General features: G+C 42.0%; 1 protein-coding gene across 3 annotated transcripts in view; it reads right to left on the bottom strand.

Annotated features, from left to right (window-relative positions):
• The window catches only part of E(z) (histone-lysine N-methyltransferase E(z)), a 69248-nt gene that overhangs the window by 24022 nt on the left and 23995 nt on the right, over positions 1 to 21231 (bottom strand). For 2 of the 3 annotated variants that reach the window (XM_050193277.3, XM_072285923.1), the window contains 5 exons: positions 17783 to 17879; positions 16169 to 16332; positions 14955 to 14981; positions 6394 to 6485; positions 5536 to 5746 (listed from right to left, as the gene is read on the bottom strand). In XM_050193277.3, the coding sequence (XP_050049234.1) occupies positions 5536 to 5746; positions 6394 to 6485; positions 14955 to 14981; positions 16169 to 16332; positions 17783 to 17879 (591 nt within the window). The remainder of the gene's footprint in view (positions 1 to 5535; positions 5747 to 6393; positions 6486 to 14954; positions 14982 to 16168; positions 16333 to 17782; positions 17880 to 21231) is intronic. The other variant, XM_050193278.3, reaches the window with a different exon arrangement.

Raw genomic sequence — 21231 nt, 5'->3', positions numbered from 1 at the left:
AGGCAGCTCTCAACTCGGCAATACTGAATGGCAGGTTATATGCTTCGTCGTGTCTGCATTTACGTACGAATGGCTTAAGTTCTTCTATTTCTTTGTATTTAAGGAAAGATTGAGAATAGTGGATTGAGCTCGACACACGCTCAAAGTGTTCCCCAAAAGAGTTTGCCTGGTCTTGCAAGGTATTCCCTTGGTCATTCACCACAGGCAACAGATGAATTTGTTGCCCTTTTAGCTTTCTTAAGCCATTCCACACTTTCGCCTCCTGCGTGTATGAATTAATGTCGGAGAGGAACCTCACCCAACTTTCTCTCTTTGCCTGACGTCGTGTCAGCCTCCCCTGTGATTTAATTTGTTTAAACTGAATTAGATTTTCGGCATTAGGTGATCAGCGCAATATGCCCCATGCCTTGTTCTGTCTCTTTCGCGCCTCTCTACAATCCTCGTTCCACCAGGGAACACGTTTTCTAAGTGAAGCGCCATTTGTCTGCGGGATAAACTTTTCGGCTGCATCAATAATAAAAGCAGTAAAATATGCAATAGCATCATCTATAGTAAAATAATTGATAAAAACTCGTGTTAAATAAGATGATTCTTCAGAATGCTCCCAATCCGCCGATGCTAATTTCCATCAAGAAATATGCAGAGGGCTCTCATGCAGAGTTATCAGGTTTAAATTTACAGCAAAGTGGTCACTTCCATACAATTTACTGATCATAAACCATTCTAGGTGAGGCAAAAGAGAAGAATCGATTGCTAGATATATTGCTGAATATGTGTTGTGTTGGACACTGTAATATGTCGGTTCCTTCTTATTAAACAGGCAGGCACTAGAGGTCAGAAGAAAATTTTCAATCAATCGACGTCTCGCGTTGCAGCGTGAATCTCCCCACATCGTGTTGTGGGTATTAAAATCTCCCAACGAGTATGTAGGGGTCAGGAAGCTGATTAATTAGGTTATAGAAAGTTTTTTCTCATATGATAGTTAGGCACTATGTATATAAAACACACAGTCACCAGTTTGTTAAAAAGGATTGCCCGAACTGACACTGCCTCAAGGGGCGTCTGGAGGGTGATCTGTTGACAAGCTACAGATTTGTCCTCAACTACTGCAACACCACCGGAGGCGTTAGCCTCGTTACGGTCTTTCCGATAGATTATGTACTGATGTAGAAAGTTTGTCTGTATGGGTTTCAGATGTGTCTCTTGAACACACAGCAACCTTGGATTATGTTTGTGTAATAGTTCTCTAATGTCGTCGAGGTTATGTAGAAGTCCTCGTACATTCCACTGTAGTATTTGTGTTTCTATTATGATAAATGTGTTGGGTGCTGTGTGTTTAAGAGATTAAGATTAGTTCATGGGCCCTTTGGAGGCACCATGACGCGAGTTTTGTCTTTTCTAAAGCAATCGAGAGAGCCTCGCCGCTCCTTAGGCACTGGTGGTGCCGTCTTGCTGGTGGTTGTGTCCATCGCCTTTTGCGAGGCGCTGGACACGTGCTCTTCCGAGCGCTTTGTTTGATGTGAAGGCCTCGGCACATTGGACAAGGCCTTTGAGGCCACCTGCCCGGAGGTGGATGGCCCCTTCTGCTGGGGTGGCGGAGCAGCGCTAGCTCCAACCGCCGCGGGGGCAGATGGCGTAACTGCCGACTCACTGCTTGTGGGTTGGTCAGCCGCCGGAAGCCGTTGTGTCGCTGCCCCCTGGCGCGTAACATCGGCAAAGGTGTTCTTGGGCAGGTATGAAACCCACCTGTGTGCCTGCTTGAAACTTATGTTTTCTTTGACTTTGATTGCAACAATTTCCTTTTCTTTCTTTCTAGGATGGGCACAACCACGAGTATGCGGCGTGCTCCCCATCACAGCTTACACAGTGGAGAGAGTTTTCACAAGATTCAGAGGTGTGCTCATGAGCACTGCATATCACACAGGTTTGGGAGCCTCAGCAGCTCTGTGAACTGTGACTGAAACGCTGGCATTTGAAACATCGCAGGGACTTAGGAACGTATGGCTGAATACAAAGCTCGATATACCCGGCCTCCATGGACTCGGGCAGAACACTTGTGCCAAAACTAAGTATGTTTGTTCTCAGTTTTTACCAATGAACCGACCTTAGATATCCTTCCCCTATCTAAGTTTCAGTTTTCATAGATGCCGCCCGTTATCATCACTACACATGATATCATAAACCTTATTGAAACGCTTAAAGTTTCAAGCGCCCCGGGACCGGATAATATATCATCTAAGATACTGAAATACACCAAGGACATATCAAGCCAGTTTCTGCAAATAATATTTGTGCAGTCGATTGCTACCAGCTCAATTCCAGACGACTGGAAGCTGAGCAAGGTGGTACCGATTTTTAAAGCAGGTAACTGTTCTGATCCTTCTAACTACTGACCGATTTCACTAACATGCATTGCTTGCAAACTACTAGAGCATATAATATATTCACAAGTTGCATCTCACCTTGATTTCAACAGCTTCTTTTTTCCCAACCAGCACAGCTTCAGATCCGGTTACTCATGCGAAACCCAACTTTTCCATTTCACAACCGATCTTCACCTAAATTTAGATTTCTCATTTCAGACGGACGTCATATATCTTGACTTCTCGAAAGCTTTCGATCGTGTACCCAATCAGCGCCTTTTAGCCAAACTTTCATGGCAGTGTCTTGATCCGCTGATATTAACATGGATTCGTTTTTTCTATCCGGTCGTTGTCAATTCACTGTTATCGATAATGATAATTCGCCCACAACTGAAGTTCTTTCTGGTATCCTGCAGGGCTCGGTGCTCAGCCCACTTTTGTTTTTAATCTTCATAAACGATCTTCCTTCCAGCATTTCATCATGCATTCGTCTTTTCGCAGATGACTGCCTCTTGTACCGCCACATAACTGCGTACAATGATCAGTTGTTGCTTCAAAGTGACTTAGACAGAATTGAAGACTGGTGTTCGACATGGCTAATGAAGCTGAATGTATCTAAGTACAAATACATGCAGGTAACCTGCAAGCGCACTAACCTGAGCTTTTTATTCGTTGTACTCAACCACCCTTTCCCAAGTTGAACCTTACCGTTACCTTGGAATTCACATCACCAGCAAACTCACCTGGTCCGAGCACATTACGAAGATTGCAGCTGATGCATCGAAATCACTTGGGTTCATCAGACGGCACCTCAGCTTCTCCCCTCCCTCTATTTGGAGTCTAGCTCACAAAACTTTTGTCCGAACGAAACTAGAATTTGGCTCCCCAATTTGGAATCCACATCAGGCTTACCTAATCGATAGCCTAGAAGCCATTCAAAACCGTGCAGCCCGATATATTTCATCCGACTACGACACCCACTCCAGTGTTACCAATATAATATCATCACTTGATATCGAGCCTCTGACGCACAGACGTAAAAGCGGCCGTTTCTCATTATTTCATAAGCTATACTTTTGTTTTCCTTCGCTTTGGGACTCTCTTCTGCTTCCACCTCTCCGAACATCACGCCGTCTCTTCAACTCCATAAGCATTCTACGTCTGCACGGCTCCTCTAACGCATTTAACAAGTCATTCCTGCCTCTTGCAATTGAAGAATGGAATTCATTACCAGACCATATTGTAATAGAATGCGATCCATATAAGTTCCGGCAGTTGATGACATTCTATTTGAAAACATGATGTGGAGAATTCTTGCTTGCTTCTGTTTGCCTCTGTTTACTTTACGGTTGCTTTTTTATACTTGTTAATGCTTATTTAAAGAGTTTTTTCTTGGTACTTTTTTTTCTTCTGTATATATCCTGCTGATCAGTGATTGTGACAATGTTTGACAGTGACCTATGTTGTTGTGTTCGATGTTCTGCCCCCCCCCCCCCCACCCCCCACCCTTATGTAATGCCCCTTCCAGGGGTCTTTAAGGGCCAATAAATGATGATGATGATGGTGATGAGGTGTTTGGTCTTTATTTCCTAATCGTCACGCCTCATCTTCATTCGTTTAACGTTGATGACCTTCTGTTCACTGAAGCCTTCCAGGAGTTCAGCTTAAGTCAGCTCCAAGAGATCATCATCCGAGACTATGCCATGGGTGGTATTCATAGTACAGTTACTTGGGCATCCCCAAATGATACTGGATTGGGTAGCTTTTCATATTGTTTCTGGTTGCAGAGCTCTAAGAGGAGATCACCGCTTGCCATCCTGGATGCTTTATAACCTGTACCAACAACTTGGGTGAGAGACTTAGACATGAGGAATGGTGAGCTTGTTCGCACGGGTTTGTCTGGCTGTTCGGAGTGGACTACATGGAAACGAGGGATAGTTTCTTTATGACGGGCAAGAAACTCAAAGACATCATCGGTGCGCCCCCCCTTCAGGGAGCGATCAGGTAGTGGGGGGAAGGAAGTAGCCATAAGAGTGTAATTTCGGCAGTAATGCCAGCCACCCACCGTGGAGTCCTACAAGGGGACGCTGCAGGACTTGTGCAACACTGCCTGCAAACGCCAGCTGTACATTACCACTATAACCAAATATGAAATAACCTAGGTTGGCTATACACACAAGGTTAACCCTTGCTGCCTGGAAAAATTGGAAGGGAAGACAGGAAAGATGGAAAGTGATAGAAAGACAAAGGATGGAGGGAGAGAGAGAGACAGGAAAAGGCAACTACCGATTTCCCTCGGGTGGGTCAATACGGGGGTGCCGTCTAAGTGAAGCAGAGGCCAAAGAGGTGTGTCGCCTCTGCTGGGGGGCCTAAAAGGTCCGAACACCCGGCATCGGCTCAACGCCCAGGATCCCCTTTTCCCCAGACACAGCTAAGCCGCGCACGGCTACACGCGGAAGGGTCCAACCCTTGTGTGCTTGGGTACGTGGTGTCGCAACCCACCAAACGCCTGCTCTCGCAGACGCCCCTGCGGGGGTTGATAGCGATAAGGAGTTGTCTGATAGCGACAACGAGTGCTATCTATTGCCCCACACTACTCGTATCGTCACAGTGGAAATCTTGGTGGCAAGGTACGCCGCTTCCATTTGTGGTTTTATTAATCGCAACTTTAGTGTATTGGGAATAAATCTGTTTTTTCCAAATGAGAGAAAATAGTATTTTTTATGAAAGCACGCGGTGCACGGTATTGTACTCTTTCTTTTTATTTTTTTGGTCACGGAAAATGGGTGCGCGTTAGAATCGCGCAAATACGGTATACGTTTTCCAGACCCTCACACTGAACTGAGCTGTAATCAACAGTAGCATAATAATTTGCTGTTTCATTTAATAAAAGTAGACCATACTGTACAATCTGATTCGCAGGTACCTACGTTTCTGATAGCTTGCAACGTTCTTGTTATGCAATGCTATTAAACTACCTAGCAGGTGCAGGACTGTGTTTCTTGCACAATATTTGTTAGCAGTAAACCTCGTGATAAATTTTCCAGTATTCAATATTCGGCTTCTTTTTTCTTGATTTGATTCAATATTCAATTCGAAATTTACTATTCGGTATTCACGCACCCTTACCGATAATGCTATGTCAATGAAAAGAATGAGAAAGGCAGCCAACCTGACAAGCTGTTGACAGTCATCTGTGCTGGTTTGTCTTGGTCTTTCTCAGAGCTGTCACTCTTTTTGCTATTTGTGCGTGTGCTGTCATTGCTATCTTCACCACTTGCTTCATTCCCACTGTCCATGGAAATCTGCTTCTGCATCTTGCGTTGTTCTGATGACTCCCTTTCTTCCTTGAGTTTTGCTTGCAGCCTTGCCTTCACAGAATCCTAAGGTAATAGAGAAAGCACATCTATGCTGAGAACTAAGCAGCAACATACAGCTACCTTGAAAAGTAAAGGAAGCACAATTCTGCAGCTTAACAGCATACATGCGCAACATGGTGAAAATTATACATATGGTGGGTTCATGCAGAAGTACCAAGCCCACCCCGGCTTCCCATTTTCACGAGACCACAGGCAAATGCAGTTAAGCCACAACAACACACTCAGTATACTTCCTGTGCTGCTTCTAGATTTGGATGCAAATGTTCTCAGTACCTGAAAGCTGCAGGTTTTTCATAACCTGGAAGTGCAACATGGAACTTAAAGGTTTCAGCCCCAGGCTATTAAGCAATTTCATTTTCTCACACATAGTCTATTCTGTTAAACTTTTGCAGTTAACAGCACAGAGTGGCATTATTAGCGAAGAGGACGATGGGAACACTTCTCATGAAACTATATTTATGAAGAAGAATGTTAAAAATACTACACATCCACAGGTTTTGCATACTAATACTGATACTGTTTTGAAATCACATTGCTTGACATGACATCTCTTCAACAGACACATGAGCTCTACAAATATAGTCAGTCTACAAACATTTACTGAGGTAGAACCAACACATATCTTTAACTACAGCATTCTTCAACCTCACCAAGTGGAGGTAGCAATGTGATCCACATGGCTCAGTGTCCACCTTCATATCACAGCTTTTCCGCTTGTACTGGCTTGGTGCTGGATGGAATGCTGAAAGGAACCAACTAATATTAACATGTGTTGAGAGTGAGGAGCACAGAGCAAGGAAGACAGGAGTGCTGACTGTTTTTTGCTGCAATACATATAGAACAGCAACCTAATACCGAACAGACCAATAACGCTGAGCATTTTACTGTACGTGCTTTTTCTTCTCACCTTCTCTCTTAGAGAATCTTGCACTTTCTTAATGCTTTATCACCCCTTTCAGTATTCACCAAGTGTTCTCACGGAATTCGTGTACTGCTTATGGCCAAGGCAAGACTCAAAAGCATAGAAAACCTGACAAGTAAGTTACAAGAAAAAGTGCCCACAGGACCACACCTGTGGCACAAAATGCTTCTGCATTTCGTCTGGCACCTCACTTTCCTGTCTTCACACAAAACATGATGACATCATGGCACATTCTTCACTTGTCGTCTACAAAAGCCAAAAGACATGAAAGCTTATTTTTGGGCCAATATAGTAATGTGCCAATTAGCAAGAATAGGAGAGTTTTAACCCTTTCAGGGTCAATGACATAAATATACGGCGCCGCAAATAAGTCAAAGATGGTCGATGCCGCATATTTACGGCACCGTCTGTACGTTTAAAAAGTGAGCCAATTTCCTAACTTTTTCTTTCTTGGCACGTGCTGCCACTATGTGGGAATACATAGTATTTTTTTCTCGCACCTCCCTCTCTCGGTTTTCATTGCATGGTTTGTTTTAGAGCTAGTTTGCTCCAGTGCATCTGTATACTACCGCTCGCGCATTGGCACGCGGCAATTTGGATTTTGTTCGGCGGGCGGTTTTGGCTTCTTGCACTTGTAAAACTGATGGCTATCTCATTACTAATTGCTCAAAGGGCGGCCACCTGTTTCTCGCTCGTTTAGTTCTCGCAGGGGTGAGCATAGGAAGGATGCCGCCGTGCATGCGCTTCCTTTTCCTTTCTTTTTTTCTTGGAGACTTGGAAAACTAATCGCCTCTGGTTGCCGATAAGATAAAGATTAGCAGACATTTGTCACACGTGTTGCTTTTTTGATGGGCGCACAACAACAGTTTTTTTGAGCGCGCTCACCTACGCAGTTCGATTATGCTATAGACGTAAATATTAGTGTAAGAGCAGGAACATTTGAGACTTACAAAATATTCCCATGTCCGCATTTTTCTAAGCCTTTGAACTATTTGTATAACATTGCATCAATTTTTCAATTCTTGTAAGTTTATTTCCTATATTTATTGTTGTTATTCATGAATAAACAGTACATATATACCAATGCAAAATATTTTTTCCTCACTTTACGTCACCCTAGCAAAATTACGGTAAACTTTTTCAAAATAGGTCCCTCAGAAGAATTGGAATCTGCAATAAAAAAAAAAATCTACCCTGGGCAATAAAATCGACCCTGAAAGGGTTAATGGCATGATGCCTCAGTGAGGCAGAGGGGTCTGTCAGTGTGGCAATGGTGCCAACGGACCATAAGCAGAAGCATATAGCAAGCAGGACAGAAGTGCTTTATTCTTGGGTGTGTTTTTGGCTATGCATGTATTATACTGTTTGACAAATGCAAGGACCTGCTTTTTCCTTAAAGGAATGGTCTCAACCATAGCGGAAATTTCTCAAGTTGACCTCTCTTCCAGAAGTTTATGACATGGAACTTATGGTCCTCATGCTGATGGCTGTGTCCTGCAGTTCTGTGTTTTTAAACCGATGTAGACGACAAAGGAATGTGTGCACAATTTTACAGCAAGTGAAAGACTGGGAGAAGATACAGACACCATAGATGCCACGCCAAAGGAATGCTCCTAGATAAACGTAACAAATTGCCGTGCCTCCTATACAATGTGACACAAACGAGCAGTTGATCATAGAATTCATGCCCACGTCTAAACAGCTGAGTTGGCTCTCCTGTCTCTCTTGCTCTGTGGTAAAGACAATAGCGCTTACCTAAGCAAGGGTTACAGCCATGCATAGCATTCATTACTACATTAAGGCACAAAAGAAATAATAATGACAAACAAAGAAGGGGCCCAGGATGTGCTAATTTAAAGAAAAGCTGGGATACTATATGTTGCAGTTCTCATTCCAAGCATGATGTGGCATGAAATGACTATGAAATGCAATGACTCATGCTTAGGTTAGCTTATGCCTGCAAACATTGCAAATTAATACTGTGTGCAATTATGTTTAAGCATAACTAATGGAGGAGCTTTCAGTACAGCTACAGTAAAAGCATGCCTTTGAAGAGCAAAAATTTTGAACCAGCATGTGGAGAATATGTTCTGAGTGCTTTTGCCTGTCTATTCTCAAGTGTGTTGCAAGGCCCATTAGGATAAGCAACAAAAGACTTTAATTTGGATTTGACATGTTCTTATTCAAACGTTATAGTTATATGAATGAGCACATAATTCAAGCAAGAATAGTTTTTGACATGGTGCAAGTTGTGCAGAAACTTCTATCTTCGGGCTAACTCTGTGATCTTGTTATTAGCCAATATGCAAGGAACTTCACCACTATCTATTACATGCTGTTTTGTTACGATGCAACTGGAATGTACATATGCAGCACATGTGGCTTCTTGTGCACTATGACAAACAGAAGCCAGGGCGTCGTAAATCTTCTGCAACAAGTGTGCATTAAGAATAAGACTGGGAAATAAAACTTGGCAATAAGCTTGTCCTGATAAGTATGATAGCCCGCAGAAACTGCTATCAAACCACTAAGAATACATAGACAGACCTCATTAAACATATCTTGTAACATTCCAAGGCAGTGAAATGCCATGGCACAGCTCTTTATATGGTGCCATAATTGCGCAGAACCTCTAGATGTGTGCTTATACACTGTGCTTCCACAAGCAGTGTCATAATGATTTATTGACAGGCTTGATCAAGAAACAGTTCTCAGACTATGAATGTCCTATGATTTTCTGTATAAAGCCAACACACAATGAAGCCAAGGAAGGCATGAAGGAAATTAACTGCTTCTTAAAAAACTGAATGGTGCTGTAGAATTACATCAGCTGCCTGCAGCTAAGATCATGAACTATATAATGTGTGTGGTTTAGAAGATGTTCCTCATAGGCCACCATGGCTGTGAGTGACGCTGGTTAACACTCCCAAGCTTAAGATTTAATACATGTAATACACTCACAGAATGAAATGTGCTGGGAAATTTTGAAGTAGAACAGCTAGTAAGCACAAATAGTCGAGAGTGTCTTGTCATGCCACTACGCATCTGGCCACTAAGGGTGGCATGAACTCTGGTCTAAGCATAAGAGCCAAAACTACACAGATGTTATAAAATTGGGGATGCCAGAAATGAAAGCACTCATATTAGTTAGGCCTAAATTGATGTGTTTCATTCCATTGAGAATAAGTAAATAAATGGCAAGTCAACAAGTGCTAGCTGTCCCCGCAGTTAAGCTGGCACACTGCATGCATCGTGCAAAAGTTCTGGGTTTGCCTAATGTCAACAGCATGTTGTCTTTTCTTCCATTTTCATTTCCCTTTTTCTTTATTAGAATATAAAATCTATCACAAATTTAACACTAAGCCATAATTCTATGACTCGACAAGAAAACTTCCTATTCCCTCATGCTTTCTTGGCTTCACTGTCTGTTCACTTGATAAGGTTGTTAAAAAAAAGTAGGGTCCTTTGGTTTAGTAATTCTTTTTGCTTTTGATCTTCTGCACACTTAAACTTCATTCTTTTCAAAAATAGTTGGGGGGATGAGTTTTCTGATCTATTCATAATTAAGCAAACAGAGGCACAAAACATACTAAATTTGCACAGATATAGCCTGTTTCTTGTGCTTTTGCTTGCTATTGTGTGAAAGCACAAAGCTTGATATATAATAATTTGTTTTTACAGCTAAAAGATACAGCAAGCTCAACCACCAGGGTTTCAACAAAGGAGATTCTGCTCCACCAAGAGGGACGTGCAGACCTCATCGCCTGCCCTCGCTGGAGGGCTCAGCCAACGTTTATAGTTTCTCATGGTAATGTTGCGATAGCAGTATCTTGTATTTTAAGATACACAATACATTGTTTCAAGTATAGTAAATACAGATACTGATACATGTCTTGCCAGACATATCACAACACAGATAAAAGATACCCAAAGAGTATCTAAGATACATGTACCTTGGATACTGCCCAGCACTGATTAATACTCATTGCTTTCATTTCCCATTTGCACAACTCACTCAACCAAACACGTTCTGATAAAACTCCATTTCCTATAACCTTTCTTTTTTTTTCAGATTTTTATTGCTAATTTTTCAACTGTCCAAGCCACATCTCTTTTACTTCCTATTTTCTGGCAAAAACTAGGCACACCGAGTTAATACATGCTTACATGTATTCTTTTTCACTTTTGTAACCCCTAATTATTTGAAGAAAAAGCAACGCTCCCCTCCACTATTCCCTCACTATTGCAACACAATTCTGACTTCCCTCACTCCCCCCTGAACCAACGCATCCACCTATTCTCCTTCTCCATCGAAAGTGCAGGAATGTGAGCCATGTAAACCATCATCATCATCAACCTATTTTAAGTCCACTGCAGGACGAAGGCCTCTCCCTCCGATCTCCAATTACCCCTGTGCTGCGCCAACCGATTCCAACTTGCGCCTGCGAATTCCTAGTTTAATCACCCCACCTAGTCTTTTGCCGTCCTCGACTGCGTTTCCCTTCTCTTGGCACCCATTCTGTAACCCTAACGATCCACCAGTTATCTAACCTACACATTACATGACCTGCCCAGCTCCATTTCTTTCGATTAATGTCGATTAGAATTTCGGCTATGCCCGTTTCCTCTCTGATGCACACCACTATCTTCCTGTCTCTTAACGTTACGCCTATCATTCTTTGTTCCATCGCTCTTCGTGCAGTCCTTACACTTGTTTTCGAGCTTTGCTTTCTTGTCAGTCTCCAAGTTTCTGGCCCATATGTTAGCACCGGTAGAATGCATTGATTGTACACCTTTATTTTTAGTGATAATTGTAAGCTTCCAGTAAGAATCTGAGTATGTTTACCATATGCGCTCCAACCCAACTTTATTCTACTGTAAATTCCTTTCTTGTGATCAGGGTTCCCTGTGAATAATTGTATTGGGTAAACATATTCCTTCGCATAATTTAGAGGTTGACTGGCAATCCTGAACTTGTTGCCTTGCCAGGCTTTTAATCATTATCTTTGTTTTCGGCATATTAATCTTCAACCCCACTCTTACACTATCTCTGTTAAGGTCCTCAATCATTTGTTGTAACTCGTCGTCAGAGTTGCTGAATAGGACAATGTTATCTGCAAACCAAAGGTTGCCGAGATATTTGCCGTTGAGCCTTACCCCTAAGCTGTCCCAATTTAATAGGTTGAATACTTCTTCCAAGCATGCAGTGAACAACATTGGAATGATTGTGTCTCCTTGTAAGACCCCTTTCTTTACATCAAAAAAAGCCAACAAACAAAGACACCAAGGACAACACAGGGGAAGTTACTTGTACTGACTAATTGAAATAAAGAAATAATAAATTAATGGAATTGAAAGTGGATGAAAAAACAACTTGCCACGGGTGGGGAATGATCCCATGTCTTCGCATTACGCGTGCGATGCAATAAACACTGCACTATGAACATGAATGTGGGAAATTATCAGAGGCAATTAATTAATAAAGCCTTCAGTTAGCTCCATTTTACTTTCCGAAAATGAGCAAATTGATATAAATGCACAAGAACTTAATTTGGTAAACCAGGGTGTACACTATGCTGAAATTATGCACGACCATCCTCCCACATTATTAAAGGGCCCCCGAAACGGTTCAGACAAATTTTGTAGACGTGTTGGGTGCAGCTAAAGTTAATCATTCGCACCAAAATTTGTGTTAAGCGTCTCATATTCAGAGAGGTACGGACGATTACAAGTTACCCTCCTCCATAGTCATGTATTTCTCCTCAACTCATTCGCCGAGTGATTGGGCTAAGTTCTGCCTTCCCTGGCTCTGCGTCACGATGGCACGTCATGTCGTCAACTTCTGGTTCTCTAGGAGCGAGCACGTGAGGCCTCTCCAACCTTTCCGCCAGCTGCTTGGCAGTCAACCCCAAGCGAGAGCTACAGAAGCAGCGTGCGTTGCGAGCATTCTGTCGCAGCGCAGAACGTGTCTGGTATTCCAGTAATCACAGGCGAGCTGGCTGTTCGGACGGATGGCTAGAGGCATAAACTCAAGCTGATGAAGGAGCTTTAGCGTAGACATATGTGAGCAGCCTGATCAGTCTGGTCTGCACAGTCCAGCCACTTGTTTGCACAAAGCTTAACCAGCCAAACAAAGCGCTAATATTGCTCTAACCAAGTGTAAAACAATTTAAACATTTCCAAAAACAATGTGTTAACGATTACACTCCTGTGAAAAATTTACACCAGCAGCAAAGAATACATTTCGTTACTGCTACTGGGTTTGGTTGAGCTCTGTGCCACCAGGTGGCTGCACCATGCAGACCATTCACATGTGCGTTTCTGCTCATCCCATGAAACGGCACGGTCAAACAGCCTGGCCCTGTCCCCTAGCGCTTGCATTTACCCGAATACAGAACTCGCGAAATGCTATTGCGGTAGTGATCCTCCAGTGTAATGTGACGGCCGCAAATGTGCAAATCCTGGCGCCGATCGGATAGCGGCAGTCCGTTGCGCTGTAGCCAGCCCGCCCGTCTGCTGCCTTGCAGAGGGACACGACGTCGCAGCTTGACATATTGCCAGTCGCTATGTTTGCAGCCCACAACACAACAAAGTCAAATCATGGTGCTCACGGAAAGACTCAGACCGACTCTGACAGCGGAGCTCTCATAAAAAATGAACGACGTTGTAACACAAGCAGACAATGCTTGCTCTTTGCCGGAAGTGCTTAAGTGTAGTGAGAAATTGTTCTTGTGCATTCTCTTTATGTTACTTTCTTTTTATAGGAACAAATTAACTAGCATTCCAAGTATTACGAACAACATTTGTTCACCATAAAGTTGCAAAAATTATTGATGACGCGCCCTGGGCAGCCAATCGGATAGCTTGCCCTACTAACTTCATTGGGGCAAATGACGTCACATGGGTAGGGGTTGCTTAAAACTCAGCCGAGCGATGTGCTGTGGTCGGCAGCGATGTGCGTTTTGAAAACCTAGTAATAAATTACAAGCTTTACGCGGAGCACTTAGATGTGTCAATTAATGATCAGAAGGACCTACTCTAACAACTCGGTACGTTTGTACAAAATCGCCAAAATCGTTTCAGGGGCCCTTTAAACACAAAATAGGAAAATCACAAATACTTGTTTAGTTTCCGTGTGCTAAAGCTAGGGAACAAAGCAATAAAATTTAAGCTGTTATCACAATGTTAGGTCAACGATGTTTTAACTAAGATATCCTCTAACCCCTTTAACACATTTTATTCAGTTATAGCTCTTGTATCAAGTAAAAGGTAGCATTAGACACTTACACGAAGAAAGAACCACAAGGGGAAAAAAAGAGGGGTGAAGATAGGAATAACACAATAAGACGTATAGTCAGGCCAATGTTGTTGATGGTAGAAGCTAATGACAATAACACGCAACTACTTTCAACCGTAGTTAAAGGCAATGTATTACATTAGGATAGTGAGACTAAAGAAGGAAACGTCTTCATTGTTTGTAAGAGTCACTGATAAGATTTATTTATTTTTTTAAATTACCTTTTTTGATTTTATTGATATCTGCAGTTAACAGCTGCCATAACAAGTCCCAACAATGAACTAATCATTAGTATGCTTGTACGACAGATCGTGCAAGCCGATTTAAAATGCTCACATGATGCATTTCTAAGATGAAGAATACATGCCAGATGAAGAGATGAAGTATTACAGGCTGATCATCAAGCTTTGAAATAAGCCACTAGCTGTAAATTAATGCTACAGAATCTATGCCCTCCCCCCACCCCCTCATTCAACATGCCTTAACACGGCAAAGGTAATGACATGTTACTGCACTCTCAAGTATGCCTAAAAAATGCTAACTTATAATAGTTTCAATTGGTATGAATGATGGAAATTCCTTTCACACTGCAAGATGCATGGGTTTCTGCCTTCAAAAGTAATAATACGATTCCAATGGTACACTTCGGATGCTCACACCCTTTAGTGTTATTGCTTTAATTGGAGAGGCAAGCAATAAGGCTGTACCTCATTACTAACACCATTTTATTAAAGCAAGTCACTGTTTGATGCTGAAGCCATTGATGACATTTCGAAGCTTTATGACCAGCCTGGCTTGCAGAAGAGTACTCTATCAAACTTGGCCATTCAGAGTGGCAGGGAAAGCATGTAGTAAATACAGGCAAAGGTGCAGCAGGATGCTGGGATCTAGTAAGCATTAGATACACACAGACACACAAAAACAGAAAAGCTTAGGAAGAAAGAAACAGTGGAGAGTGAAAGCAGAGATGCAAATAGTTGTGTTCTGTTTACCTGGAGGAATATCCATCCCTCTATTTGCTAATAAATAAGGGCACAAAAGAAAAAAAATACAGGAAAGTTCAGGAGAAAAAGGAACCAAAGGAGGAAGAGAATGAAAAGAGTCACATCTTTTTTTATAGTCTGCAGTGTCATGAGCAAATATCCACCTACAAAATTAAAGCATCACATGTGTTACATTGTTTTTTAGAAATTGTTATTTTTTGCTGGCCTAGATAAATTAATTTAAGACCAATAACCGAGCCTTGACCTCAATTTCTCAATGCTACATCACAACAAATACTCAGTGAAAGTAAGACATCATTAGTTTTCTTCATGCTTAAAAATAAAGATTAAGATGTTTTCATACAGTAGCAGCTTAAATGTTCTACACTCGCACAAAAATGCAAATGTAATACCTTTTTTTTTAGTTATCCCACGTTTTTTTTTTTTGTGCAGCATTTTTGTATTTGTAAAAACATGTTGTTTGGTTGTTAACACATAAAGTTACACTTTTTCTTATTGCTTTAGGACTCTTGTGCTTCCACAACATTGAAACAAAATACTGAATCTCCACTTGTATGCTGCCACTGCCCCTATAGGACACAATATGAACGCCACGCAGTGCATCCTACACTCCTGCTATTCAGACTCCTGTAACAAAGGTTTCATAGCAATATTGCCACTGACAGAGCACGCAATTAGAAGCAACGGCAGCAAGTGAGTACAAAAATTTTCTATTTTCCAAATGCAAATGAAGAGAGGAAGAAATCGCCTTTGCGAAACTGGTTGTAAGGTTGCTTAACATGTAATGTATTCTCGCAGACAGGTGGGTGACCGGTAGACAGGTAGGTGACTGGTACAGGTACCTCACCGGTATTATGCTTCCATAATTCAACAAATTTGACATGATTCAAAAGCTTGAGTTGCAGCTTGCTTGTGATGTTTTTTAAACCAGACAGCAAATTCCAACACCTGAGATAAAGGTCAAATTTTCGATAATAACACGCAAAGAAGCTCAAAGCAAGAATCATGAGGCTGACTCCTCAGCACATTTTTTTTCTCTCCAGCAGGCAATGAACTAAACTGCCTGGTCGTATCTGGTTCTTTCTAGGGCACCAATTTCTGAAGTCCCGAAACTACCTACCATCATCTTTTCATCTGTCAGCAAACACAATAATCATTAGCCACCATTTCCACCAAGTCACAAAAGTAGAACAGCTACTCACTGTGCAAAAAGCAGTCATACTTGAAGCAACGCCGACAGAAAAGAGTCCGAAAAGAGTGCATGCTTTGTTCACGAGGTACCGACTGAGCGAATGGTCCATCCATGTTGGGTGTGCATTCAGGTGGAACAGTGGGTGGGTTTACTTTCTCCATCAACTCCCGGTACCTGCCAGAGACAAGAGCTACTCTCAGCAGTGAAGCGCCACTTCCCATTCACAAAAATTTTAACATACATACAAGACTACCGCTGTTACTGACCAGAAACAGCAAGGTGTGCTGGAGGAAAGGAAACGAAATTACTACATACCAACCAGTAAAGATGATCTCTTTACATGTGTTGTTTTTATAAGACAACAAGGGATATTTAAATACTGCTAGTGCAGACTATAAGATATTAGTCAGTCATAAAACTCATCATCGATGCATAAACGCATCAACAAGACACATCCGCAATAATGGTTCCATTATTTTTAATGCAGAAAAACAAGCAGAACAGGACTAAAAGTGTTCATTGCAGCTGTTCAAGGTCCCGATTTCTTATACACTATGGTATGCATTAGTGACAGCATAAGCATCAATAGAAAGAAAACACAAAGCACAATCTATCGCATACTTGTTCAAACTTGTAATAAACAATTTACGACACTGGCACACAGGGCCGCTATCTTGTACATGTTTGAAAGGCTGACATTTGGTTTCACCTCACGCGATTGGCCTAGGCCGTGATTTTCGGTGCGGCCTAGGACAATCGCATGAGATGAAGCCGAACATCAGGTTTTCGAACGCGCACAAGATGGTGGCCCAGGTCAAGGGGTATATGATGGCAGTGCATTTTACCTGTACTAAGGTAACAAGAAGTAATTCCTACAGATAGTTTTAGCTGAGTATCGCTTACAATCCACTCCACTCGCATTTCACATGCTGGGGCACTACAGAGGACTGCGTTGATTTTGAACTTTTGGTAAGAACATCATAGTGTGTCTGCCAGAGACGCGAGCAATGTGCAATCAGCTTGGCTGCAAAACGACAAAGAAACCAAATGCACACACTGTCACGCTGCAGAGGAGCAAGGCAGCATTTTGTCTTTCATTGCTGGCACGAGTGCTGTGTGTACCAGCACCGGCATTATAGGTGAGTGGCTATGTGCAAATAGTACGATACACTGGTCTAAGCATAGCAGACTGCTAACATTTGGCTAAAGCTCTCTAATGTGAGCACAAGAACTGAGCTGCAAATACTCTGCCCTAGCAATTTGCTGAGTACCTACAGTTTGCACAGGCACTGTATATGGACACATATCCCTCACTGTACGCAGGCTGCACTGTTTTTTCATAGTAATGTCCTCATACTATGGCAAAGCTGCCAGCAAGATGAAAAAAGTGCTGCACAAAGAACTTAGCAATTATGATTTGTGCACAATATGCTGTAGTTCACAGAAAATAATTTATCAGATGTCAGCCCATTTATATCATGCTTATATACTTTATGTATGCGTGAATTTCATGTGCTAGCCTTTACAGAACACAATAGCACTTCATTATTATTTTTTAAATTATGCAAGGGCACAGAATATAGCTAACAATATTTTAAAAGAAGGTACATGTAGTGGTACGAACCGCTCCTTCAATTCTTGTGGGGATCGCTTATCAGGGAACACGGAGCAGATGGCAGTAAATATGAAGTCTGTTGGTGACCCTTTGTCATCATATTTGTCTTGAAAAAAAAAAAAAGAAAGAAGCAAAAGAAAATGAAAATGATGATCTAGGCCTCATGGAAGTGCTGACACTTTTCAAGTGTGCATCACTTTGAAAAATAAAAAAAAGTAGAGGCCTAGAACAGAACACACTGTGACAAACGAAGCGAAGCTTGAGTTGTGAAGCATTACACTGCAACAGTAAAGACAAAACAGAGAGTTGAGTAAGTTTCCTGCTTTACAGGAGCACATCGGGAAGCTTGCCACTCAAAGGACCACGATGCAATGTACACCAATAATCTTGCTTGCATAATGACTGCCTTTATTAAGTCATTTTCTATGTGTTCTACAGACTGCAGCCTGTCTTCTTTTGGGCAAGTGAAGACATCATAAAACACTCTTATTGCTAGGCTCTCTACCTATATACTCTGCTTCAGTAGTTTTTTGCAACACTGTGGAAGCTACAGGCTTCTTTGACCAATCAGGAGGGCGAACACATCTTAAAGATGGCCTTCCATGTCACGTCGTCTGCTAGCAGCGAGCGCTGCAGTGTGGGCGGCGGCACCATCTACGAAGAATGCAACTGTGCAGTGAGATTAGCTGATGTGTTAGCAGTGGTAGAAAATTTATCCCATATTCGTTCTGACACCAAAAAGATGTGCATCTTCGAGACATCTCGAGATACAGAGGAGAAGGAGGGTTGCAGAGAAAGCGGAAGCAGAGGGTTCAGAAGGAGCACTTGGCCAGCGTGCTGCACGGGATGATGACGCCATCTCTTAATCCCACTTGTAACATCCACTTGTACATGGTGTGCTCACAGACATTCGTAAGTCAGAGTCAGAAGTGGTTTTATTAAGGCATAAAATTAATTACAACAATTTGTGTATACAGAAGGAGGTCGTATAGTCAGAGACTGAATCGGGACCTCCTACGCAGGAAGGAGGAGGTCCCAATTACAGCCGTTTTCCCGATTGCAGCCGAAGTGCAGCCGCTTTCTTAATTAGAATTCATGCATATTTACTGCACTACTGCAAGCATGTTCAATGCCGACTAATTCACTCCTTTCCCGTAAAAGAGCAGCTTGAAACGATACCATGCAAGTGAGTCTGTGGATGCCATTTCTGCAAAGGACAAAGCATTACCTAGGAGGGAGTTGTCCACGGTTCTGCAGCTGTGCCGACTACATGTAGAAATTTAGCCACTTTCAAAACAATTAATTGTTTGTACTTCTTAAATAAAAACAGTGTCAATTATTTTAATGAATGTAATGAGTTATCTTTTTTTGTTCTTTACACGTTTCAAACAAGTGTAAAACTCTATTTTCAGTAATATAGAGCCTCAATAAATATTATAAAACGAAGCAAAATCATGCAATAAACCGCAGCCATGAACTGCACAGAATCTTCAAAGTAAACACCTGCCGACAAGACCATTATTAAGGCCGTTTAGTCATGCAACGGGTTGTGCACCATCACACATCTCGCTGCACAAGAATCTACGCTCGCAGGTGACGTAGCTTTAGCTCTGCTCCTAGGAAATACTGAAACAGAGTATATCTGATAGCGTGTGCCACTTAATCTCCTCACCACCCCGACCATCTGTGCATTTTCAGGAAACCTTTCTATCACCACTGCTACATTGAGGAAGGCAGGTTTATTTGCCAGAATGCCTGCACTTGCCTGAAATTCCACTTTTGTTCACCTGCAGCTCTCACAGGTCTCCATTTTCCAGTCAAAAATTAAATTAAATTTTGGGGTGTAACATGCCAAAACCACAATATGATTATGAGGCATGCCATATTGGCTCGGGCGGTGGCTCTGGATTAATTTTGACCACCAGGGATTCATTAACGTGTACACAATGCATGGTACATGGAGGTTATCGCATTTTGCCCTTGTCAAAATGTGGCTGTTCCGGCTGGGATTTGATCTCGTGCCCGCAAGCATCGCAGCACAACACGAAAGCCATTACGCCACCATGGCGAGTCATCTTCCAGTTCACAGACTTTGATGGTTGCATATAAATGTACTGATATAGCAAAAGAGCCCTTTTTTATGATACAGGCAAAATTTCGATATTTTGCTTAAACACCATAAGCTATAAAACAAATTTTAAAATTGCAACCTTTTCCCAAATGCACTGAATGGGTGGGGGTGGTCAGTCAAGCAAGAAATCTTATTGGCTTCCTGTGAAACATCACTTGGAATAGTTCAAAAAGTGCAGGGCACAAACATTCCTTGTCATGGCTTAGAAATATCGTCTAGGACAGATTTTTCAGACACGAAAGGGACAACTAGATTGTCCAAAAAAATAGAGTATTCTGAAAAAAATTAACTGCAATTATAAACTACTTTTATTGTTTCTTACCAATAACAGAATGAATACCTTGTATACAAGAGGTTTCTGTGTTGTGCTTCAATAAAATGTTATCCAGTTAAAATTTTATAACAGTCAAGGTCAAGGGGGAGCTCTGTGTCTGTCAGGCACGCAGCACAATGAGCATAGAAATGTGTGCCCTTGGCTGGATAACGTTGTCAGTTGAAGCAGTGGAGCATGAATTCATTTTAGTGCTTTCTGCCTGCAGGCAAGCTTTTGCCATCCCATCCATGACAGCATACAAACTTGGTAGGTGTTTGCTCTTGTTGCTGTTAGAATCTAGCCTGTGCTCAGGACCTTGCACCTAAACACCAATAAGGCCTACTCATAGGAACATAAGTATCATGATTGACAAGAAAAAATATGGCAGATGATGGAATATGGAATAACAACAAAGCAGAAGTAAAAGAAGCATGATGCCTAAACATGAAGAAAATGAAGCACATGTGAGGGAAAGACTTAGCAGCATGAGAGGAGCAAGCACAGAGACCTTAAAATGCAAGAAGATTGGACATATTAGCACTGCATCCAAGCAACATCATCACCCAGCACCTGCTGTCACTCAAGTCATGCCATACGAAGACCTAACTCGCTGAGGTGCTACCATTAACAGCCAGGTCTAGTGTTGGGCTTCCTGTATGGCCACGTTTATATCAGGCAAGCACGAAGTGTCAGGAGTTCGTAGGCCACATCAGCAAATGTGCTTCCGTGAACACCGCAGACTCACCACAAGTGAATATGTTCTGAGTATTTGGTTAACAGTGCACAGACTGTGATCATGTTTGGGGACAGTATGTTCTGTTCATGCTATCAGTTCTGGAGATTTTTGTAAGTGCGCTAAGCTTTCATAACATAACGTCAAAGGAGCACTATGATTAAGTTTAGAGTTTATGTTTTTGCTTACTATGTTGTAAATGCTACTGTACTTTCTGTCCTGTATTTGTTGCTTGTAATCAATATTATTCAATGGCTATGTGCTGCCTCCCCAATCTCGAA

The sequence above is a fragment of the Dermacentor andersoni genome, chromosome 1 (assembly GCF_023375885.2).
Source record: "Dermacentor andersoni chromosome 1, qqDerAnde1_hic_scaffold, whole genome shotgun sequence".
Lineage (NCBI taxonomy): Eukaryota > Metazoa > Arthropoda > Arachnida > Ixodida > Ixodidae > Dermacentor > Dermacentor andersoni.
The sequence above is the reverse complement of the archived record's forward strand: the minus strand, read 5'-3'. Positions and strand labels throughout refer to the sequence as shown.